At 39.8% G+C, this 24,881-nt stretch overlaps 2 protein-coding genes across 2 annotated transcripts; both read right to left on the reverse strand.

Annotated features, from left to right (window-relative positions):
- Positions 1-73: 73 nt before the first annotated feature.
- On the reverse strand, positions 74-19,041 carry snx25 (sorting nexin 25). The gene is made up of 22 exons (XM_014966981.2): positions 18,741-19,041; positions 17,803-18,522; positions 16,525-16,609; positions 12,856-13,072; positions 11,087-11,259; positions 9,880-10,066; positions 9,378-9,448; positions 7,558-7,748; positions 7,308-7,439; positions 6,799-6,948; positions 6,028-6,153; positions 5,715-5,879; positions 4,854-4,985; positions 4,618-4,758; positions 4,152-4,265; positions 2,682-2,759; positions 2,508-2,591; positions 2,293-2,410; positions 2,137-2,203; positions 1,869-2,050; positions 1,016-1,116; positions 74-916 (listed from the first exon to the last, which is right to left on the reverse strand). The coding sequence occupies exons 2-22, from the start codon at positions 18,175-18,177 to the stop codon at positions 851-853; spliced, it is 2,955 nt and encodes a 984-aa protein (XP_014822467.2). The 5' UTR covers positions 18,178-18,522; positions 18,741-19,041; the 3' UTR covers positions 74-850.
- Positions 19,042-20,003: 962 nt separating this feature from the next.
- Positions 20,004-24,762, reverse strand: fgl1 (fibrinogen-like 1). The gene is made up of 7 exons (XM_014966975.2): positions 24,100-24,762; positions 22,617-22,785; positions 22,346-22,505; positions 22,165-22,253; positions 21,704-21,792; positions 20,761-20,948; positions 20,004-20,676 (listed from the first exon to the last, which is right to left on the reverse strand). The coding sequence occupies exons 1-7, from the start codon at positions 24,247-24,249 to the stop codon at positions 20,478-20,480; spliced, it is 1,044 nt and encodes a 347-aa protein (XP_014822461.1). The 5' UTR covers positions 24,250-24,762; the 3' UTR covers positions 20,004-20,477.
- Between the last annotated feature and the right edge of the window lie 119 nt (positions 24,763-24,881).

The raw sequence follows: 24,881 nt of genomic DNA on the forward strand, positions 1-24,881 counted from the left end.
TATTAGTTATACATAAAAAATAAAAACAAAATTTTACTCCCTCTTCAATATATAATAAAAAGAATGCAAGTCATCAGCTTTTCTTCGTCATTTATTGCTCATATAAACGCTCTCTAAACAATTTTTTTGGTAAAAATAAAATAAATCTATCAATAATAATCATAAATAAAATTATCACAATGACGTTCACATGAAATTATATTGCACGATTCCAAGTCTCAACAAGAATCACAGATCACAAGTGTTGTTGCTCAGGCTTTGTGTAGGAATGTTCAGAGGTCAGAGTGCCGAGACTTTTCCTGGGGAACAGAAGATCCAGACTCAGTCATCAATCCGGTCCTCATTTTTCTTTTCTTTTTTTTTTCCTTTTACTTTTTTTTCAGATCACTTCTTGCCATGTCCAAACATTAAGATTTCCACTTCAACTTATGAGATTTACACCAGAACATTTTGTTTTTAGTATCGATTTGGAATGTCTGTGTCTCCAGAAAACAACTAAAGAAACATAAAAATAAACAAACAAAAAAAAAAAAACATGTTACATAATCTCACAAATTAAAACTTGTTCTTTAGTGAACGTGGCTCTCTATTACAGATACAACTAGTGTCCTCGTTGAACAAAATGAAGTGCCAGCCCCTCGTTTCAGGCCGCTGTGAGCTCGGTTTGCCGTCATTTCACAGCCTTCACCCCACAAGCTCAGACCTTTACCCCACAACACCTCACTTCCTGTCTTTCGCTTGGCACTCAGTTATTGGTCAGCTACAGAAAGGGCAAGGAACAGACGCTGCCGGTGGAGACCCTCCAAGTCCCCCGTCCGCTTGGTGATCCAGGGATGTTCTGTGTTTGTGCTCAGCTGTTCTCGGCTGCTGCTCTCAGCTCAGGACACAGCTCCTTCAGCAGCATTTCCATCAACACCTGACACAGAAACGCACACCAAGTCGTTACACATAGCCCTTTAGCTCTGGATAATAAAAATACCTGAATCCGGTTTGACGCTTCGCCTGTCCATCTTACGTAGATGAGATGTTTGTTGGCGTTGGCTTCCTGCAGGGCGTTGAAGATCTTGATGATTCCGAAGCGAGCGTTCTGCTGGCCGACAAGGTTTGCTAGTGCATCTGATCGAAACAAAAACACATGCATATCTGTCCATATGTGTAATGAGTAGGCGACAAATTACTGAACACAAAGTCTTGCAAAAGTTTTTATACTCCTAGAATTAGGCCCAGAAAACGTGCTAAGCCTGGTGTTTGGGCGTTAGGGCAGTCATTCATCCAGTGATCCGTCGTGTTTTTAAGTTAAAATTTTTTTTAAAGTTGACAGGAAATTTGAAACTTGATAATTATGAGTTATCAAAAGCTTGGAAGATTAATACCTGGCCACCAACTATAAAGTCTTTAAACATTTTAAAAAGATTTTAAAAAATAAGTAATGATTAGCCTGGTGGGGGCACCAGTAAAGCCTGGTGGCCCGCCAGGCTTGTAATGCACTAGGGGAAACCCTGGAGTGCACTAGTTAAAAAAAAAAAAAAAAGAACAAAGAAAAATACAGATGTTCCAATAATTCAATCTTCAAAAATCTAAAGTTTGATGAATCAATAAAACTGATTTATCGCCCAGCTCTACCTCGGACTTCGCCAGACTTTCTCATGTTCCAAACACAATGATGTTGTGATAAACTAAGAGAAAGCAGTGTTTGATTGTGAGGCGTAACAAATCAGTTTAATAATAATAATGAAATTCATCTTTAATCTTGCGGTTGTGAATAAATTAGTGATGGTTTTCCATACTAGACATCAACAGATTCCTGTGAAGTCAGCAGCTGAAATGTGAGGTAAAGCGGTACACAGGAAGTTTCCATACAATGCTACCTGGAATGTTGTCCAGGAGTTTCTGCTGAGCCCGCTCCTTGGTTTCGCTGCGTTCTGAGTCGGTCCGGACCTTGGCGTGAGGCGCCAGCTTCCCATTAGGCCAGAAGGTGTCCCTGAACACACTGATGTAGCACACCAGCATCTGCTCACAGAAGATCCAGTTTACAGTGTCCCGGATCTGTCTGAGGGAAGGAATGTGTCGCGTTAGCGCTCATCACACACATACGAAAACCCGGATAGAATCCCACAAAAAAAAGCCGGTATTTACTTGTTGATAGTTCGTCCAAATGTAACCTGGACTAGTGCAATTAGAGTCTTCCTCACCCACTTAAACACTGAGCAGGAAAACGAGACAGAAAAGCAGTTAGATGAATCCACTCTGACGTAATTTCAGGTCATGATTCTGTTAGCGTTAGCAGCTCACTTCCTCTGAGTTCAAAGATTTCCCCGATCAGCATGAAGCAGGGCTCAGCCAGGGCATTTCTGCGCCCGTCCGCCTCGTCGCCGTAGTCCGACAAGTCGCTGTCATCGTCCCCGTCCTCCTGCAGACAACCAATCACAGCCGTGACACACAGGGTGAAGCTAAGCATCTCAAGTTCTCATCCGACCTGATGGGAAGAGTGGGAAGCCGGCGTCTACCTCAGTGTGGGAGAAGAAATCTCCAGGTAACCTCTCCAGAAAGGAGGCCAAAGAGAAGGAGGACTTCTTCTGAACAGACATCACCTAAACACAGAGCAGCACAGGAAGCCACGGTTTGAAAAACAACAAAAACGTGTGTTTTTGATTTCAATTTGGACAAAGAGACCATGTTACTTTGAGGTACTCTGGAGACGGGCTGAGGAAGGCGTAGAGTGCCTCCGACTGGCACAGTCGTTCATCCGTCAACAACCGCTGCAACAGAAAACGCCAGAGTTATCATCAGCAGAGGTTCAGTGGTTTAGATTCAACATTTTGAGACCATTGATATAACTTTAATTTCTAACATCATTTAACATTTTAAATATCCAAAACAAATAAACAAAACAGCAAAAATTCAAATGGATTATGAATTCTCTGTAACCAAACCTGCATTTTAGTATATTTATAGTTCATCTAAAGACAGGGAAGACGGGTAAAAGGGAAAGTCCAACTTTTGTAAAAACTAAAATAAAAAGAAAAGAAAAGGTGCAAACTAACAGCTTACTGGGTGTCAAATGGTTGCTGCACTTATCAAAATGGCGGCTTTTCAGCGATACTAAAGGGGAGCATCACTTTGATGATTGTTATCACGCGATTAATTGATTTATTGTTTGTTGTGACCTGAAAACTATCACTAAATGGTGTTTGAGAATTTTTTTAGTTTTAGCGAATTGAAACAAGAAACAACAAAACAATTGATTTCATATTATTACATTAATGTTAAAATACTTTTCAACACTAAGAACTATCACTGATGTTCTACTTAGAATTAAGGAAACGAGATCATGTTATAAATTTTCCGTTATTTATGTGTAAATAAGGCTAACACATTGTATTTTTACTAGGGCTAAAACGATTAATCGGATTAATCATGACAAACTGATTATTGAAATAATAATTAACGAATTCAATAAACAAGAAATCATTAACTGGAGTACATAGACTCAATTTACTGAAAGAACAACATAGATGCAAATTTAGCTTCACATTGTTCAAATTCTGTAAGAAAGAAAATCACCCATTAAGCATATTTTGCCATCCAGTTATTAATCAGTTGATCAATAAAAACAGACGGATCAGAAGTACACTGCCTGGCTGATCAGCTTTTCACATGGTGGTGTTGGAAATATTATTTTAGTTGCAGATGAATCCTTTGCTACAAATAATCAAGTGCTAACTAAAGGAATGCTGCTGATGCATTTTAGACAAAAAAAATGTTTGTTTTATTATTTAAAAAAGGAAATTATTTGAAAATTAAATGATTTTAATTTTTAATGCATTTCAGTGGTTAAATGGAAAATCTGCAGAATGGGACACTTGTTTTCATCCAATTAATCATCAGATTAGAGATAAAAAAAATAAAAAAAACCCCATCAGATTAGTCGTCAGATGAATCGCTTATTAACATAACCGTTAGGAACTGTCCTAATGTTGATGCCCACTTTAAACACACGCGCACACGCACACACATACACACACACATACACACACACACACACACACACACACACACACACACACACACACACACACACACACACACACACACACACACACACACACACACACACACACACACACACACACACACACACAGAGCTTTACCTGGAGGAAGGCATTGAGCTGAGTCTTACTCTTCTCCAGGAACTTCTGGTCGATGGATTTGAAGGGAAGTTTACTGAGCGACGGCAACTGGAGTTTCTTCAGACATGGAAAACACTGAGGAGGTGAAATGAAAAATGATTATTGTGTTTATAACAACCGGATAATATGAGCCTTTAAAATATGACTGTAATTAGTATAGACTATTAAGAATATTAATAATGGCTTAATGCATTTTCATGTCTGCAAACTTCTGATAAATTTGTTTTAACAGAACTCCTCAGTGAGAGTCAGACAAGACCTCATCACAAATGCAACGCAAAATAATGTGGTAGTGGAAGAATATGAGCCTGATATTTATCTGGTTTTCACAAAACAGTACTGATTTCCAAATCAATTACAATGCAACGGAAATTATAGGAGAAAAACGAAAAAGAACAGGAACAGAAGAAGAGTGTAGCAGCTGCACCTCAGTGAGTTTGCGGTGCAACATCTGGAACTCAGTGAGTTTCCTCTGGACGCTCCAGCAGCTGTTGGCCGTCTCCTCTCCTTCCGTCAGGCTAACACACACGCTGTAGCAAGCTACGGTCTCGCCGCCTTCTTCTGCCGCCTGGAACCGTAAAAAAAAAAAGTCGTGGTTCAGAGGGACTCCATGGCGTGTTGGCCGCGTTCTGTTTGAGCGGTGAGGAAAGTGGGCGCGGTTACCTCGGCAGTGGTGATGCTGGCCCTCCAGTGGCCCAGGTTCTCACACCACCAGTCGGTCCTGGTGATGTGCTGCTGCAGCTCGCTGTGCTCCTTCTCCATGGTGCCGATCTCTTCTTTTAGTTTGCTCACGATCTGCAGTGCAGAAACACACAGAGACAACCTTCAAGAATAGGGAAAAAATAAAAGTAAATATCTGATGTCAGAATACTTGATTGAAATTAAAATCTCAGATGTGTTTTTCCACTTCAAATCCGGTTTTAATTGAATTCTTTCTCACTCTTTTTTAAAAAAAGAAATTGCAAATGACAAAGTATTTTCTAAAAGTGGCTTTTATTTCCGTCATCCCTTCTGTGAGCTGTACGATGGCAGCGATGAGGGCCAGGCAAAAGAACTTCTGTTTAATTTGGAGAATATAGTTCTAATATTAGCAGAGAAAAAAAAAACAATTATGCCAGAAGAACACCTTTTAAAGAGGAAAAGTCATTTTAACGACAAAAAATATATATATTACAACTTTATTATCATATAATTTTGACTCTTGTCACTTGATCTTATTCTCATAATTAAAAATGGAAAAGAAAAAAAAAAACGTATATTTTGCCGTAGATTTGATCTGAATTCAAACTCCAAATAAAGAGATGCTTTTAAACAAGATGGCAGCCTTAAGCGTGCTGACATCACTCTAAATTATGGAAACACAAGAAGAGTATGGGTAGAAAAAAGAAAAAGAAAAATCCCGATTTTCAAAAAATTAATTCTTCAAAAACCAAAGATTTGATTCATGGGTCAACTCTATTAATCGTCCAGCTGCAGGTAGATGGAAACCTGAAGAGCTGAGACAGTTTGCTTCTCATCTGCTACCTTCTTGTCTGGTTTCGGGGCGTTCTGGATTGAGCCCAGCGCCTGCCGCTTGTACTCCAGTTTGTCATACAGCTGCCGTAGTTTAGTAGCAGCGTAGCTAGCTTGCTCATTGATTCCTTTAGTTCCCTCGTCGCATACTTCCTCCCCTGCATCCAGACCCTGGCACTGCACACAGAGGGACACGGAAGCAACATGAGGACACAATCCATGTGATGCAGACGCATCTTTGTTTCTGTGTGTGTGTGTGTGTGTGTGTGTGTGTGTGTGCGTGTGTGTGTGTGTGTGTGTGTGTGTGTGTGTGTGTGTATCTGACCCTGTTGCCTTTCTCCTCTGGGCTGCACTGTGATTGGCTGTTGGACTCGTCTCGTCTGATCAGCCGCTCGTAGAGGTCAGACACCAGAAAGGACGGGTAGTAGCGCTCCCTCATGGTCTCGGCCACCTGGAGAACATTTCAATATGTTTTATTCTTGCTGCAAGAACTGCTCAAAAAGCTCCAACCGGAGCAGACATTTTGGGAAAAAAAAAAAAGCTAGAGAAGTTCTTCTACCCCACACCAGACCGAAGGACTATTAAACTAAACTAAAATGCGCTAATGTAGCATCCATTTAGTGTACGACTCATCATTTATAGCAAAAAAAATAAATAAATAAAAAATAAAAAATACTTCAAACAGCTACAGCTTCAACAGTATTTCAACAGCTACTTATTGATGTTGGCTCATCAATAAGTTGGCTCAGACCAACATCAATAAGTAAACCTGATATGGTTGATTATTTTTCCAATTAGTCAATTAATAATGGAACAGAAAAAAGTGCTTTTTTTGAACCAGGTGAAGCTAAAACTGAGTCACTTGAGAAGTTCTGGGTCAAACATTTTTCACTTTTTTTTTTCCATCTTAAATGTAAAAAATCTTTTGTACAGTTTTGGCTCAGTTACATCTGTGAGTGTATCATTTACTCAGCAAATGGCCTCTTTTGAGTCTTTATTCTCAACCTGGTGATTGATCTCTTACAAAATTAGTTGACGGTTATTTCAAAAATCGATTCTTCATGATTAATCGTCTACGTCTTAAATCCCATCATACCTGCTCCTGCAGTCTGACGAACACCTCGGTCCCTCTGTTCCCCACCAGACTCTGCTGGATCTCCTTCAGGAGAAATTTCTCCACTTGAATCTCTTTGCTCTCCACAAAGAACTTCTGGTAGATTTCTCCCACGATTTGGGGCACTTCACTCTGCCAAAACAGAAACCAGTTCACAAAGGCTTGGCGTCGCCTTCACACGTTGCACATCAACATCTCTGAATTTTCATGTAAACAGAAAATTCAGAGATACTCCTGAAAGCAAATATTTACATAAATGTTAACAGAAGAAGCACCTGGTATTAGTACAGTCATGTTTTTTATCTGCCAACTATAAAATCTTTAACCTATTTAACTGTACAAAATCTATCTGGATTTCTTTACAGAATCATATTTCTTAACCTTAGCTAAGATGGAAGTTATTTCATTAGGTGTAAATTTCCCTGCACTCTTTTTTTACTTTTAGTTTGGAGCAGCTGGGTTGAAATCTGATGAATGTGCGCCTTGAATACCTTATTGGCAGTTTTCAGCATTTCCACCAGTTCCCAGAAGCTTATCAGAGTTCTCTTATCAATCCTCTCCATGTACGCTCGAAAGTGTTCTCTGTAGCCCGGGTTACACAAAATATCATCAAAGTGGAGGATCTGAAAGGAGAGACAGCACACAATGAGACCAAAAGCGCTTTAACGTCCAACGACTTGAACAGAACGGCTTCGGTTTTCAGAACTAAAATGCTCCCTCCGGCATTCCCGTGCCTCTGACCTTCTGGCTCTGCGGTTCATCGCCGTCATCGGCTCCTCCTTCCTCGCTGTTCTCGTAGTTGGGTCCACCGAGCATGCGGATGCGTTTCTCGCACTGTTTCTTGGCGACGGTCAGCTGGTTGATGTAGCGCTTCATGTCCCTGGCCCTCAGCAGGTCCGCCTTCATGGCTGCCGACTCTTTGCCTTTGCGCTCTGAATGAGGGAGACGAAGAGGAAGGTCAGGAAGTTACTGAGAGCGGTGATAAGATTAAACCACAGAACTAAAATAATCCCAATACATGGAAAAGCTGGGACTGTAAAAAAAAAAAAAAAAAATAAAATAAAATAAAATATATATATATATATATATATATATATATATATTTAGTCAGCATGAAGATGATATTATTTATTGTCCATATCTTTACATTATATTTGATTAAAAGGCATTTCAAACTAAGCAGAGTAGTTCTTCTGACTAGCAGAAAATAGTGTGAATAACTGGTTTATTACTGAGGCATCAGAGTTTCAAAAGAACGAATGTGGGATCCCACCAGGTTGTGTGTTCGGTCCCAATATATCTCTATATATTTTTAAATATATAAACTTTTTTTATTATTATTTATTTCCAGTTGACAAACTTCTGTCTTGGCTTTATAATTATTACAGACGGCATCATCTATAATATGAATAAAAACAGTGTTTCATAGAAACAGTTAGAAAGGCAAATGAAAGTTTTAAGACGGATTCTCTATTCCTCTTTGGAAACCTCATAATGAATTAATAAAGAGGAAAAATATGCAAAAGTACTGCAATATTAACTAAGACAGAGTCTTTAAGAAACAACAGGATATCATAATTTTTTTTACAATTTTCTTACTCTTCAGTTATTGTATATCGGCGTGGGCATGTGTGACTAGTTCAGTCGCAATAAGCGACAATAATTTCCATTTGTATAATTTATTCACAAAAGTAATCAGACTGGTGCGTCGGTATCAACCAGCCCCTTTCTTTGAACGACAATTTTGATTACAGAGATTCCATAATTCATTTTATTTTGCGGTTTTTGTTGTTTTGCCGATTTATTTTGAATATTTAAAATGTCTTCCAGTTCCACTTTAACATTAAAATTTAATCTTTATTGATCTTCCAGAATGTGCTCTTGCCATATTATATTGCTTGAAAATGGTCTCAAAACAACATTATCGTTTATCGCAATAACTTCTGGGACAATTTATCGTCCAGCAAAATTTGTTTCATCACAGGCCTGTATGTGACCAATATCTGCCATACAAACAGAAAGCAAAAAGAATCTTAAAACAAACTGACTCAGAACAACATGTCATGTTATGTCATTGAATATGCGTAAACTAAAAGATTAAAAATGACTTCAGTAACATAAAACAGGTAGAAAAACATTGTTACATACTGTCCTGTAGTCGTGGTTTTTCCCTAACAACAGTGAACATACATGTATTTATATTTATTTGTATTATCTGCAGGGATTGGGACTCCCAAACATCCCTGAATAAGCAGAAACTATTAGATTGTTTGTCTGGAATTGGGGCGTCTAAGGAAAACTGGAAAATAACAAAACCCTCATGTGCAGCATCTACTAAGAGAAAACTAAACTCTATAAAGTCCCCTAAAAGAAATCAAGCTCAGTTTAATAGGAACAATGATGCATCGGTCTAACAAGCCAAACTGCTTGCTAAATTTTGGGAACATGATGAATACGCCCCGTTCTACACACTGTTCCCTCGGCTTCAAACAGAGGCGAAGCAGCAGACTGTGCAGAGGCAAACCAATTACTGCCGTCACATTCTGTCGATTCCCTTTTACCTTTTTGCTTCTTGAGCTGAGGCAAGCTGCTGATGGTGGTGGCGTGGATAATTTCTACCACTATCTGATACCTGGGATGGAGATGGAGAGACCAGAAAATGGGAAAAGATAAAATAAAACATCATTACGAGGATTCTTTACCTGACAAAACGCCATGAGAGTCAGTGTGTCACCATTATTTCCTCCACTAATGACCCACATGTAACAGTATCATGTCTAACCCCCCTTTGTAAATCTGCCACACTGCTTTAGAGACGAGCTCTGTTCCCATGGAAACCCCCACAGCAGCAGCAGGAGCACAAAAAATATTAGTGATTAAGCCGTCTGTTATTGAGTTTATACAGACAGAGTGGTGCATTCAAAGAGCGTCAGTGCAGGTACAGAACATTCTGCGTTTAATGAGGCCGTGTGTGTGTGTGTGTGTGTGTGTGTGTGTGTGTGTGTGTGTGTGTGTGTGTGTGTGTGTGTGTGTGTGTGTGAGAGAGAGCAGCTGCTGGCGTGCCTGAGTTGTTTGAGGAAATTGACATCAGTGGAAGTTGATATCAGCTTGATGAAGTCTTCGTAAGAGGCAGCGTAGGTGTAGGCCTTCTTCTGCTGCTCGGCCTGCTGCTCCCTCTGCTCCAGCTGAGACAGCAGCATCCTGTTGATGGAGTCCGGGTCGCTCAGCACCTCCACCAGAGGCTTTAACACTGCAGCAACACACAATCACAATTCAGCGCCGGGAAGAGAAGGAAAAAGAAAAAGAACAAAACCCGTCTGCTGGGGTTAATCACAGGATGTAAAAGAGGGGAACGACGTGGTGAGATGTGACTATATTAGTTCTAAAAGCAGATCGGGTGCTGTAGGATTTTTTGTTTTTAGCTGCTGCTGGCTAAAACTGCAGGGTTTTATGGGTCATTTTCTCTCATTTCTTTAGCAGAAGGCTGACAAATCAGTTTTTGTGATTAGTTGAATTTTTTGGTTTTTGAAGATTTCATTTGTGGAAACTATGGATTTTTTTCCCACCAACCTCTTTGCTTCCTACATCACACATTCAACAACAGTACGTCCAGCGTGGACATCCTGTTAGAAAAGCTTTTCTTCTTTCATTTAGTTGGACTTGGAATTAAGGTCAACAAAATGTAAAGGTCAGGCTAAGTTTTCTTTGTTTTTAATGAGTATAAATTTATGAAGTTACGATGATACAATAATAGTAATAAGATAATACAAATCACATGGCAAAGTTGAAATAATACCAGAATAAAGTTAGCAAACTCCAACATGCCAAATTAAAAATTATCCAAGCTTTTTTCCCCAATTAAAACAAAAAATTTTCTCTCCTAATTTTAAAATATTCTCCTGGTAAAATTGGATGTATTCTCATAGTTAGTCAAAAATTCTCGTAGCTTGGCCCCAAAACTCTGTCGTTCAACCACCAGAAGCAAAGATTGAAGTAAAAGCCACTTTTTGAAAATATTTTCTGTCATTTGTAAATTTCTTTTTTCTCAGAAAACAAAGCAAAGGGATTTTTTTAAATATTTTTTTAAATCGGAAATTGGATCTGGTATGACAAAAAAGAAAGAAAAAAACAGATTTTATTTTGAAGCCACATTGCCCAGCTCTAATGGAAAGTGAGTCGGTTTCATTTCCTCGTTTTTCTGATTCAGATAAAAAGATCAGATTAAAAAAAATAAAACAAAGCTTGTAGAGACGTAGAAAGACGTCGGCACCTTTGGTCGTTATAACTTCTGTGAGGCAGCAGCGGAGCGTGTGAGACTTGGCGTCCTTCTGAGGCAGCAGACACAGCAGCAGGATTCTCGCAACGCAACGCAGGAAGGCCATCTCCGAGTCGGGACAGACCAGGCAGGGATGGAGAGGAAATGGACGAGCAGCTTCCTCTGATCTTTGTACACACACACACAAAGTAAATATAGAAAACAGATTAGGGTGAGGGATAGTGTTACATGCACCGTCGTATTCATTTGGAGCTTTTGGACTGTTGGATGGAAGAATCTTATCATATAAACTTTAATGGTTTCTAAAGCTAAATTTAGCAGTTTGAGCTCCATCATCTGTTGAGGTTTGACGCTCGTGGCGAGTGCATGTTTACTTCTGAAACACAGACGCATTTTTCAGTCCGAGCTTCATGTCAGATCAGCTCAAACAGGGTGAGGTTGCTATGACGCATCCAACGCAGAGCTGTTCTTATTACATTTTTCCTAAACTTGACATATCAAGACACGCCGCCGCCGCTCTCGTATTCGCCAACCCATCAACGACAGACGTCACTGTTGCGAGGTGGAATCATGAGCTTCGCCAGACGTGCCAGGATAATAAAAGCAGATAAAGCGTGAAGCACCGCTCCGTCTGTCCCCTCGGTCGTCTTTTGTGCATATCGCTGGGGGGGAAGTGAGCTTTTAATGTCATTTACGCTGCATCAGATTGATGGGATTTCACTCCGTCAGGATGCGTGAAATTACAGGGGGAGGGTGGGGACAGCAACTCAAAAGACAGCACTTTTGAGTTGCTGTCTTTGACAAAGCAACTGATGTTATGACACCAACAAGGAGTCATAACGTCAGAATGAAAAAGGCCGATAGCCAGCACTAAAATTAATTAGTGTTCTTGCCGTTTCAATTTGTAGGGGTGAACCAATTACAGTTTTCTGGCCAATCACTGACACCGATTTCAAAGGATGCTGATTCCCCCCCCATCTGAAAAGTTGCGAAATACAGCAACCTTTGCGAAGGTACAAAAAATTGCTTTCGCATATAAGTAACTCCCTAAAATTAAGAAAATCTGGGGCGATTTACTTATCGTACAATTTTTGATAAATGTCTTATAAGAATTTTGATTTATCTTTGCCACAATAAATTCCAATTCAAGATTAAAACCTGATAAAATAGTCTGTTTTACTAATTTCTTGACTGTTTTTTCAATTAAAGTGTCAATAAATATCAATACTATTTATAATGTGTGTGCAGTTTAGTGGCAGTCACAGCCAGATAGTTTCCTAATAAAGTAGTAATAAACGGTTCTTATTGGAACTTTTATTGTTATCGCAATGATACCGCAAAATATCGTGATAAAACTTTAAGTTCACTACATGTAGTTATCCACTACAACTACATGCAAATAACAAACCAGACGTGTTTCCGTCAAGGTTTGTTTTTATGCACGTTTTGAATATTGCATGTGAAATACCAAAATTCTGAAAAAAAAATAAAAAATATGAATAACGTAAATACCGAATAAATTCTGACGTAGCCAACTGTCCACATCCACTGGTGGGCCTGTCAACAAAACTTTTGAAAAAAAAAAAAATTTAAAAATTCTACATCTTGTTTTTATTTTTGGTTACAGCCATGTGGAGTGCTTTGCTTAGCATGGTCAATTCGCTCCAGACGCACGCGTAACTTGCATTCTCATTTTTGCGACATTTTCAAAGCTCGCTCAAAACTTGGCCGACGACTGGACAGAAACGTGGCTGAGTGCGTACCTTCCAGACGCGGCCCTGAGGTCGGTGAAGTGTGAGTGAAGGATGCGGACGCTGTCGTAGCACACCACGTTGACGACGTCTATGTCTGCGAGTCTGGATCGCAACTGGCCAATCATCTGCCACCAGTCCTCCAGCAGCATGGAGTACAGCTGGCCCTCATCGTGACTCAGGGAGACGTACCAGGACAGGATATAGTCTCTGTAGGCCAAGTCGAACACTGGAGAGGAGACGGAGATAGAGAGAGGATTCCGATGCAGGTTGGCTTTGTTTAGGAGAGATAAGAAGACGAACGGTTCAGTTAAATGGAGTTTAATTTGCCAGCCCTGGTGCCTGATTTCTTTTTTTTTTTTTGGTAACTAAGCCACGAATTAGACAGCTGCAGAGTTAGTCCAACAGGTTTCATTTCCTCAAAGGCCAGGTGCATCAGAGGCAGCGAGGTGTTGAAAAAAAAAAAAAAAAAAAAAAAAAAGGGACAGGTTAGTTTATCACAGCGATGACTCATAGGAGCAGAGACTGATGTGACTAACTGCAGGAGGAAACCAGATGAGCAGGACACAACCGTGTTCGGCTCATTTGGAACATACGCTCACGTGATGCTAATCTGAAAATACACAGGATGTCTCATTATCGCCGTCTATTAGAAGCGCCAATTAGAATTAATGAGGAATATCAAAAGCAGACTTTGGTGATTCTGAGGGCTCTTATGTTCCCATTTCACCACCTTGCTCTTTTTCAGTCTTAGCTAATGGTGAAGTCGTTTAGGAAAACATGGAGAGAGTCACTGGTCTGATCAATATAGCCAAAGTGGACTTTGTCATCTGAGCACCAAAGATATGCAGAGAAAACAAATACAAAGACCGAGTCCCAGGACAGGACGAATGTAGAGGAGAAATAATGAAAAAAAAAAAAAAAACACATTCGTGACAAGGCTTTCTTCACAGTTTAGAGGAAGTTAGGGGCTGTCGACAGTGTGATGTCACCTCTGCTTCTAGTGTAAATATTATAATTAGATTAAAACATAATACTAATAACTTTAACCCATGAAAGCCTGGATGGATATCCAATTGTACAAAAAAATGGTTACTTGTGTTTTTGTTGTCAATTATCTTTTAAATAACTTAGAGATGATAAATTTCAACATTGTTCCTACAATTACATTAAATGTAGGTATGATGCTAATTAGATACACCAGGAACTTTAAGACTGAAGCAGACTCTTTAAGCTTACAATCTTAGTATATTGATTATTTTACTGGTGCTGTTACTGCTTAGATAAGGCTTTGACATTGAGTCAGTAATATGTTTTTGAACAACTGTACAGTACTCAAATACAGCTCAATTACAGCTGGGCAATTTGGCTTAAAAATAAAATATGTGTTCCCCCCCATACTAAATTCAATTTCCAATCTTAGTTGTTTTTTTAGCCTTACAAATGACAGAAAATATCTTTTTTTTTTAAAAAAAGGGTCTTGTTAAAATTTTTCTTTCTGTGAGTTAACCTGAATTTAAAGTTTACATTAATAGAAGCTGTAAAATGCACTGATTATATCATATTGTAGTTCTGGGGTGAATTAGCATCACCCTGGAAACCCAAGAAGTGAATAGGTGAGAAAGAAAATTACCCAAATTTTCCAAAAGTTCCATTTTCAAAACAGAAAATTTAATTGTTTTAAAAAATCAATTATTGCAAGATTACATTGGTGCAATCCTAGCCAGTTTGTTGATACATAAAATCAGTGCTACAAATTGAATTTCAACATACACTTCTGAACACACTTCATCGTACGGTGGTTCAAAAATCATTTTTACTACTTTGAACATTATTTGTGTCCACGATTTCCTGATCCAACCAGAAGGCATGTTGTTCCATTGGACTGGACAGAAACTCAGACCGAGTCATCAGATCACCGAGAGCAGAAGTCGACTCTGAATCCAAAGTCATCAACCTACTCCACCTGCCAGTCACAGTGGAGCATGTACAAATCCCCTTCTTCTACTGTGTAGGCGTTTGTTAACTCAGTACAAATCCTGGAGCCATCTGCTGCTTGGCAGGCGCACACACAAACGCACGCACACACACACACACACGCACGCACACAGCTCCTCTCATTGTGTAGATGTGTGGTTGTGCGTCTCCTTCACCAGGCCTTTTACTGGTGCAACAGTGGGTCACTGAAAAGCAATGATGAGTGGTAGCAGCACAGCGCCATCACTAAGCTTTCTTATTGGGTTTAAAAAAAATAAATAAATAAAAAAATTTTACTAACAGAATGTTTTTGTGATGAAAGATGCTGGAAACGACACACAAGCCTCCATGGAAATGACACAGCCTTCTTACAATCAGTACATTTTCACCCTGAAGTTCCATGAACTCACAATTCTCTAGAGCAAAGAAACAAACGAGTAATGGACCGAGTCTTTGACTGTACAAAATAAAAAAAAGTTCCCCAGAAATAAAAATCTATGCAGGAAACTTTAATTAACATGTTAGAAAAGCATTTGTTCCACTGTGGTCTAAAGAGCAAATTGAAATGTTTTAAATCTCTGACCAGCTAATCCTTTTGCATTTCCTCCTAATTTGTTCTACGTGGCACAAAAAGATTCTAATCTCTGTATCAAGTCTCTCTCAGAGAAACGTGTCGGGAAATGAGCTGGTAACCAGATTCAGACATTTTTAAGCTCGACTGGTGATGACTTTTCACTCGCTGATTGGAAACATAATAAACCTCAGTTACTAAATTTCAGGATTAGTAAGATGTTTCAGATTTCACTCAGAGGAATCGGAGACATTTAAGAATTTACTTTCTAGAGACATGTTTATGGTTCAATCAAGCTGCCAACAGCGAGCAAGAATTGTACTTTGAAGAGTTAAGAAGGCTGAACAGAGTACAAAAAATATATATATTTGAGCATAAATCCTCTGTGAAGACTCATAATAGATCTGAAAATAGTGGTGAAATGTTATTGATGTTCTTAATTTCAATAATTATAGGTGTATCCTGACACAGGATTTCAAAACCTCATATTTAAGACTTTTTAAGACCACTATGAATGAAATTTAAGACTTGTGTCATAACAGAAATGAACAAACTTTGTCAAGACAACTGGCAAAAACTTTGCACACTCATGACAGTCACAAAGAACAATCATGGGTAGTTCTTTGCAACTTCCTCTGCTAGCTAGCAAAGGTATATTAGCACTAGTTAGCGGTAGCATCAGTGGTCTCGTGTCACAAAGCGCAACGAAGATGTCCTTTTTTTTGCCTGACAGAAAAGTCCCCAGGAGAGGACAACAGTAAAATAAAATAAATAATAGTAATAAAGACAAAATGTAAGACTTGGGAAAAACATATTTACTTTTTTAATGGATTTAAGACATTTTAAGGCCTTTACGTTAAAAACCAACCCATATTTACATGAATTTAAGATTTGTTAAGGATGTGTGGACACATTGTGCCTGGATTATTAAAAATACACAGTTTGATATTCTACATTTACAGCACATAAAGAGAAATCCGAAACATCTGAATTCAGTATTGACAAAGCAAAGCTTCACAAAAACTGGAAAAATCACTGCTCAACCCAAGGCAGGACGTTTTCACCCAAAAAACAGTAAAACTTGTACGGCTCGCTCACGTTTTTTATACGTCAAAGCATCTCTGATGAATTACCTTCTTTCAGGGCTTTGTCCACATTGTGTGACACCACCACTCTTCTGCTCAGGACGGACTCCTGCGCAGGCACCGAAAACCGACCCTGAGGGACAACCAGAGCACCAGGTCACTTCATTTTCAACCTCGCATTCGGGAAAGCAGGAGTGATTAGCAGTTAGCATTTTAATACAACTAAAAGAGGAGAACTGTATCCCTGATAAGCAATCTGTCAGAGCTGACGCAACATGTCAACAAGACAGATGTCTGCGCCAATCTCCCTCCATCGTCAACGTCAATAAGTCATCGGCACACAGCAGAAAATAACACGGCTGAAAGACAGGCCAGCAGCCAGCTGCAAACGCAGCATTGTTTTTCTGAAGGGATGGACAGTCATTTACTTTGTGCACAGTGGAAATTAAGCAAGATGGCATGAATGCATTAATTATAGATCAAGATTTTTTTTAATGCAAGAACAAAGAGAAAACATGAGAAGATAGAAATACAGAGTGAGATTAGAATAAAACTAAGAGCATGCAAATAAGATAATAAGATAATAAAGGGGGTTGGTGTAGATGGAGATTATCAGATTTAAATTATTACAAATTAGAATGGAAAAAATTTAGGAACAACAAAATGTAGTCATCATTTAATAACAGGGTTACTTTGTCTTTAATTTTGTAGTAAACAAGTCAACATCTATCCACTGATACTTTGCTCTGAAACAGACCAAATCTGATTTTAATTCATTTATTCAACTTTTGAAAATGTGCAGCAGGTGTTTCAAAGAGACAGAAACTTAACCCTGTTCTTATTGCTGAAGATGGACTGAATCTAATATATTGTCTGAAAATTGTTGCTGAGCTCAAAATAGTTTGAATAATGTATGCCTTTTTAAAGTTGTGCAAAAATCTCTTTGCCACAATTTTTTTTATTATTCACTTGCTTAATTAAAATGATTGTACATTTAGTTTATTGTTGAACTACATATACACACAGACAGACATATATATATATATATATAGTTTTAAATTTCAGCATTTGCAGAAGAAAATGTTTTAGTCTTTACAATTTTGACCCATGTCATTGGTAAAAATTATCTATATATGTTTAATTCTTAAGCTACAAGCTAAAAATGTTTATTTTGTTTGTTTGTTTCTTATCTGGGTAGGAGGGAACCAGTCATGTAAGCACCGCTACTGGCTAAGTGTTTTATTTTTTTCTCCATTCTTAGATGTACTAAAATGTGTTCTCTATGAAGATATACATACATGTTATTCGAAAGAGTAATCTTCCTACCATCAGCCTGTTGAAGAACTCCAGACGAGCAGCTGACTCCCTCCTGTTTCGGTCAAAGCAGCTGACTTTCAGAGGGCTCTTCCTGACCAGCAGCACGAAGCTCCCGGCCAGGAAGCACAGTAAGGCGAATGAGACGTAGATGAAGAGCTTCAGCAGGACAGAGGTGAGAGTCAGGCCTCCCCAGGCCAGCTGAAACGCAACAGCCGCCACCACGCCCAGGCAGAAAGCCGGGACGACCCGGAAAGAGGAGCCGCCGGTGGAGTCGGGACTGGCAGACATGGGCTCCTCTTCTCCTCCAGTGCTGCTGCTGCTGCTGCGGCGGCTGCTGCTGCTCCCTCCAGCCAGCGGCGTAGTGGTAGTTGAGGGGGTGGGCATGCTGCGACCTCACCATCCATATATCTGTCACTGCTTGTTAGGCTGCAACTCCGCAAGTGCCAGCGGCAGGTGTAGGGTGTGCACTCCGGTATTCCATCGACTACAGCACTGTCTCCAAGAAGAGGCATCCCCGCTCTGACATCTCCTCCTCGAGCCGCGCCGCTATGTCTTCCCCGCTGCTAGCATCGGGCCACCCGGTGGCAACAGGCACTGAGCTCCGCCTGCGACAACACTCCAGACAGGAAACGCACCGCGCTTGTCTAAGGTTTTGGTAGCAGTCTCCCGGAGAACAGACAGAAAGACCCAGGGTGATGAGATGATGGATGGAGTGATAAAAGTCGTCACCTTGGAGACAAAGAGGCGGAAGAGACGCTGAGCGACTGCTAACTAAACTGAACTAGAAAGAAATTTACCTGAAAAATAACAATGGAGGGCAATATTGTTGCTCTTAAATATACAAAAAAAAGGTGTGCAATTGACTAGCAAACACAATGACGGAAGGTAGCCTACTAGCTTGCTCGCGTAGTAATCAGTTCAACATCAGCTAAGGTTAGCTTACTCACCTCGCGCTGAAGAGTTTCCGACAAGAACCTTACAATCCTGTTTTCCGAACAGCTATACCAAGTCGTTTCAATGGGCTGAGCAAGCTTATAAGCATTACCACTATTTCGTCAAGGGCCGCCAGACAAAAACAAGTAACTGTTATTCTCCTTAAACCTCCAGCTGACTAACAATCTCTCTCAACGTGAAGCGGTGTCAGCCAATGAGCGTTGGCGTTAAACGCTGACGTCTCGCCCGTTTTTAACCTCCGTACGGTTTGAAAGGGCGGGGAGTTCAAGCCTGAACACAGCAACCTATTCACTGGCAGAAGCGCGGCCCAGTAAAACGGCTTCCCGTATCATTTAATCAAGCGTACCAAAAGATAAAGGCTCGTGCCTTGCTTGTGTGACGACAAATTCTTGTCTCAGACAGCCGTTCACAACAAAGGCGCCATTCAGCGTCAACAGCAGTTAATATTTTCACACTGAGCGATGGTACATCATATTTCAGCTAAATCTAGATTAGATATTAACATGGATATTACTTTCTTAGAATATTTAAAGTGTTTATTGAGCAAAAAGAACTGCACTTCGTTTTTATGGACAGGCTGGAAGACATGCATGTGTAAAAAAAAAAAATAAAGGTCACTGATTTAGGAGTATTGGGTCTGCATTTCCAGATATTCACAAGTACATTCTTCCTTTCTGGAATAAACATTCTGAATATCTTATTAAATCTATCTATGCAGAATAATCTCCCATATTGGGCATGGACATACACACAGTCCTTTTGTGCATGACATTATGTTTGATTTTAGACGTTTAAAATGAAAAACTTTTACTTTAAATCTAGACTATGTAGTAATTTAGAGTACAACAGTGCTATATTAGTATGGTAATTAGAGATAGGAGGTGAGTTTTATTATGTTACAACAGCATAATCGGACATGAGTAAAAGTTGTTTTATTGTATTTTGCATTTTCTATTCTAGTTATTTATACCCTAGGAGTAATCACAAACATCCACGTCTATAGACCAACCCAAGATAAGATTTGCTTCCTAGAAGTAACAACAAACTACAAGATGGGTTTAGAAATAAGTTGAAAATAACTGGAAATCAGATGGACTTATGCTTATGTTTCACTTTGGAATCTGTCCCCTGCTAATGTGATCACAAAGTCACATGTTACATTACTGGAACATGGACCACATTAAATTCTCCATAGCCTAGCAATGCGTTGTTTCAAGTTGTGAAAAGAATCAAAAGTAAGACAACGTACCACCCTGTCCTTCAATAAAAGCAATGGATTTATTTGCAAGCACATTTGATGATTAATTTTGAATCAGCACAATGCTTGACAGGGTAGTTTTGAAAGGTCATGTCACTCCATTGTTCAGATAAAATACACGTGTTCAGTCAATTACAGCTGTGTGATAATACCTCATGTCAATCCAATGTTTCATTACTTCTCAATAACGCTGACATCAGACTTCCTCTTATGTCTTCAAACCAGACAGCTGGATGCAACTTCCTCTTACAACATTCAAGTCTGTAGAACTGACTAAAACTTTCACACGTTCTCAATTTTGTTCCTTTGTTTACTCCGTATTGTGTATGCAACTCAGCTTTGCCCCGACACAAAACAGGATTCTTATATATTATGAGGAGATGGTCAATGCAGTTGTAAGTACCACAAAGATATGGGTGATTGCAAAGTATTTTTGTTCCATTTGTTCATCATTTGTCAAAGCAAGCATAACCTAGGAAGGTGGCTTGAGAGAAACTGCCACCTGGTCATTAGTGAGATGGGTTTTGTGGTCTACAGGTCGCAGCTTCATGATGCTGGTCTTCAGCGAGTACCACCACCCTCTCCAAGGATACCAGACCACACCGTCATCCGTGGAAGCACTGTAGTGTCCGTTGGGATAGTACACGCCATTGAGATTGGCTGAGTGGCATCTACGGAAAATACCAGTCGAACAAAGCATGTATTTGTTAATGTCACTGGAAGACATAAATGTGGATTTTTGTTTGGGCTCGTACTTATTGAACCACCAGCCCCCTTTGTCTTCCTGAGCGCAGTTCCCCTTGTAGTTGTCATTGTCCTGGTCGTAGGTGCTGAATTTCATGCCCTGGTGACTGGCCCATTTGACCTCAGGAACCTGATAGCTTCCAGTCAAAGCATCTCCAGCGGTACCAACATAGTCTCCAAAGGAAAGGCGGTAGTGCTCCTACTGACGGAAATAAAAAATAACGACTTGCATGAGGTTAAAGACAGAGTTCGGGATGGTTTTTTAAATGAATAACGTTCATAACTCTTGACTCTTAGTATTTTCACACTGAATAAATCTAATTTAGTTGCCAACATCCAGAGATCCAAGATTGAAATGGATTTCTTTCACTTCCAGTCTTTAAAACTTTGTATTGTCAACGAAAACCTTTAAGATGTCACATTTGAGGTAGGTGTGTATTTCTACAAAAGTCAATGTTTCTTTTAAACAGGACACTCAGGTAGGAAGCAATGCACCAATAATGATCCTGCTGTGTAAAACGTACTGCACACCTGACCTTAAATTTTTTTGCGTATTCTTTCCCAGTCACACTGACAGATCATAGTTAGAGCACCAACTCCTACCTTTATTTCTCGTGGAAAAAAAGGTAGGTTATTCTCTGCAAATAACCTTCCAATGCAATTGTGACAATGGTTACGACTAGATAGAATGAGCTTTGCATAAATCCACTATGATGTTTCTTAAAGTTGGAGTTTTAAGAAGCATCTTAAAACTCCAATTAAGAAACAAACTATCTATCTAACTAGCTAATCTAATATTTTACTTGTTTTTACAGATTTCCTGATGCGATAGGGTTGAAATTAAGATATAATGTTACTTAATATGTTTTTCTTTAAAGACATATTTCCTTTTAATCTTCAAACAACTACACAGTGCTACACATAATGTATTCCATCAACTTTTAGGACTTGGACCTTTTCATTTGCTACTTGGAAGTTCTTGTACTCAGCATAGCGCTGGTGGCCATCAAAGTCTTCCAAGTTGATCTTCACTGAATAATTCCCTGCAAAAGAAGGAGCCACAAGGAAAAGGATAAGTTTATGCAGCATACAATGTGACCTGTAGAAATTTAAGCGCTGTTGTGTTGATACAACAATGTCCTGGTGTTGGAATACCAGCAAGACCACCAGAGGTAGACACCAGCAACCCTGCGAGAATTTTGTGGCCATGGATGAGAAAGTGGCTGAGCAGATGACAGTTCTGGACAACACAAGTGTTCTCCAAAGCACTAATAGTTGTTATTTTTGACCACTTGATGGCAGCAGACAAACAAAGGCTACAGAAAAGGCTACACATGGCTTTTTCCACAAAGTGGACACTTAAAACAGCATTTGCATGTGTTAGTTTTTAGTCTACAAAGCAAAACAGTACTAACCTTGTGTTGTGAGAAAATGCACGTTGTCGTTTCCAAGCCAAAATTCTGCATTCAGGTCTCCAAAACCGTCCTTATACTCTATCCATGACCTGATGGATTGATAGTTGAGGAGATTCTTATTTTTTTACACAGATAGTTGAGTGTGTACCAATGCCTATGATACAGCATGCTGCAGACACACCTGTTAAATGCCTCTGTGCCATTGACCCGTCTCTGCAGGACAGTCCATCCTCCTCCTTCAGTCATATCACAGTAGACTTTGACCGCTGAAGGGCTTCCGCTAGGCCTGATCCGATACAGACCGCTGGATTGGAATCCAGAACTATAGACCTGGGAGCAGTCTGACACACAGATTTACACAAGTCCGTTTATCCAACAGACGGCATGATCAAATACAGTTTCAGCATGGTTTTCACAGGGCTTCCTGAGGGTGCGAGGCAGTGGGCGCTGACCTGCATGCTGGGTGTCCTGGACCTGGTCAGGTCCAGCATCATTGCTGTTGCCCTGTTGGGTCATCAGCTGTAAGCTGCGCAGGAGGAGCTCCTGTTTCTGAAGCTGTCTCTTCAAAAGCTGCTCCTGCTGCTGCAACCGAGCCAGCTCCCCGCCGCAGCCGTCTGACGCCTACACAGACACATACACACATATGTGTCGTCCCTGAGATGTTCACATCTATTCCCTTCCATTATCTCATTTGGTTTCAAATATGCCTGTTGGAAAGCAAAATGTAGAAAATATGTAGAAAATAAAACACACTGAAATTATGTAGCCTTTAGAAATATATAAAAATGTCACTGTGTCGTGACAGTACAGTATGAGGCAGGTAATCCTGTGCCTTGTCCCAGTACTATCAGAAGCAACCAGTCAGAGCCAGGAGGCAGGTCTTAGCGCTGTCAATCATGCCCATGTACGTGCTTCCTTCCCCTACACATGCCTTCCTCTTGCAGTCTGCTATACAGTACAGCTTCTCTTCATCAGCGGAGCCTCTCGTGAATGCTAAGGCTAGCTAGCATGGCCTCCGATGATGGCGGATAAACGGATTTTGGGTAACAGTGAGTTGTTTCTCTTCCATTAGCATTTTTAGGAGCACATTCATGAGGTTGATTGACAGCATTAAGACACTCCTCCTGGTTCTGATTGGTTGTTTCTGTCGGGACGGTGTGTTTTTTTCCAGACGGCAACAGCAGCACATGGGAGAAGATGATTATCTGTTTCATATTACATTGCCACATCATTATACGACATTGTAATAGTTTGAACCAATATGTAAAAAACATACTTTTTCCATAAACGTTGTATACATGCAGCTTTAAAAATGTGGAAATTTTGGGACAAATTTTCAATCTCATGTTTCTGTAAGGCTTTGACACGCTGATGCCAAGTTTAGCTCCCGTTTCTTGGAAAACAATAATTTATGAAGCCATAAAAATAGACTCTTATTTGTTTCTCTCATGTGAAACAGTGTATTACTATCATACAACAATAGTCAAAATAATGACAGAGTAGACATTTTAATGCTTTTGAGGTGACAGAGAAGCTAGGCTACCTATTGGTGATTACCTCAGTTAGAAGCACCAAACCCAAAACGGGTCTTCGTCTTTGTATATATTTTAGAAAATGTGAAGCTCTATGTTAACTCTGAGTTAATATAGAGAAAATAAATTAAAAACTAAAAGAAAAACTATAATATGTTCAGCCTTCCTGTTATTATCTGAAGGTCTGGCTATCTTTTACAGCCTGAATAAGCAGCCAAAATGTCTGTGGTAGACACACCATGAAATACAATACCTTTCAGCTGTAAGTGAAGTGAGAACAGATGAACAGATCCTTTTTGGCTGCATTGTGACAAAATATGAAACATTCAAGGGATACACAAATTTTAAAAAGCACAATTACAGAACACCCCAGAACAGCATTCTGATTATTCAAAGTATTCACCTTGACAAACGGGGTGCAAGCTGCCAGCATCATCAGTCCTGTTAGCAGGGCCATGTTGGGGCTTCTCTTCCTCCTCTTGTTGAAAAATTGCAGCACAACCAAGAAAGAAGTCAGTAAAGCAGACTGATTCTTCAAACAGTTTGGGCTCATCTGTTTGATTCTTGCCTTGGAGAATGGAAAAATCTTCCTACAGCTGAGTCAAAACAAAGGAGGAGCACCTGGAGAAATGCCTGATTTTCCACGGTGATAAAATACACCAAATGTTCAGGCACGGCTCAGAACAGATGTGCCCAGAACCTGCCAAGACCAACTTCACGTTACAAAACAAGTTTCTAATATTAAACTTGTTGTTAAAAACAAACTTAGTGTCGCTTGGTAGCAGTCGTACCGTGAATCTTTGATTCTTCCGCACCGTGGCTCCCATCTACCCCATCCTCTGAGTGTCGTTGAGAGAGTTGAGTGGTCATCGTCTTTCTGATTAGCAGCTTTGTGCCATTTGAAATAATGGTTTGGAGTGGCTAAATGCAACTGAAGGTCAGCGTTTGTAGGAGGATAGAGGACAGAAGGAGGCAATTTTCCTCCATTATTTGGTTGCATAATTGTTCTGTGACTGATTGCAGTGAGACAGCCTCATTTTATAAATACGGTGCTGAAAAGAAGCATTTAATACGATGCCAATCGTATCAAATGAAAAGGTAATCGTTTTTATTATTATAGCAGCATCTGAACGGTGAGGCAAAAAGAGAGAATATTAATAAAGAATGAAAAAAACAGAAAAAACA

This window comes from Poecilia mexicana, unplaced genomic scaffold (assembly GCF_051168715.1).
Source record: "Poecilia mexicana isolate PSO_F unplaced genomic scaffold, ASM5116871v1 scaffold_10, whole genome shotgun sequence".
In the NCBI taxonomy this organism is placed as follows: domain Eukaryota; kingdom Metazoa; phylum Chordata; class Actinopteri; order Cyprinodontiformes; family Poeciliidae; genus Poecilia; species Poecilia mexicana.

Bases quoted from the DNA above. Each gene is read 5' to 3' on its own strand.
- snx25 (XM_014966981.2), bottom strand. From the start codon at position 18,177: ATGCCCACCCCCTCAACTACCACTACGCCGCTGGCTGGAGGGAGCAGC. The intron at 11,260-12,855 runs GTACGCACTCAG...GTGTGTACAAAG, and splicing joins CTCAGGGCCGCGTCTGGAAG to ATCAGAGGAAGCTGCTCGTC. The intron at 2,592-2,681 runs GTAACATGGTCT...CTCTGTGTTTAG, and splicing joins CGTCTCCAGAGTACCTCAAA to GTGATGTCTGTTCAGAAGAA.
- fgl1 (XM_014966975.2), bottom strand. From the start codon at position 24,249: ATGAGCCCAAACTGTTTGAAGAATCAGTCTGCTTTACTGACTTCTTTC. The intron at 22,506-22,616 runs GTCAGCGCCCAC...TCTGTGTGTCAG, and splicing joins CCAGGACACCCAGCATGCAG to ACTGCTCCCAGGTCTATAGT. The intron at 22,254-22,345 runs GTGTGTCTGCAG...TCAATCCATCAG, and splicing joins GGCACAGAGGCATTTAACAG to GTCATGGATAGAGTATAAGG.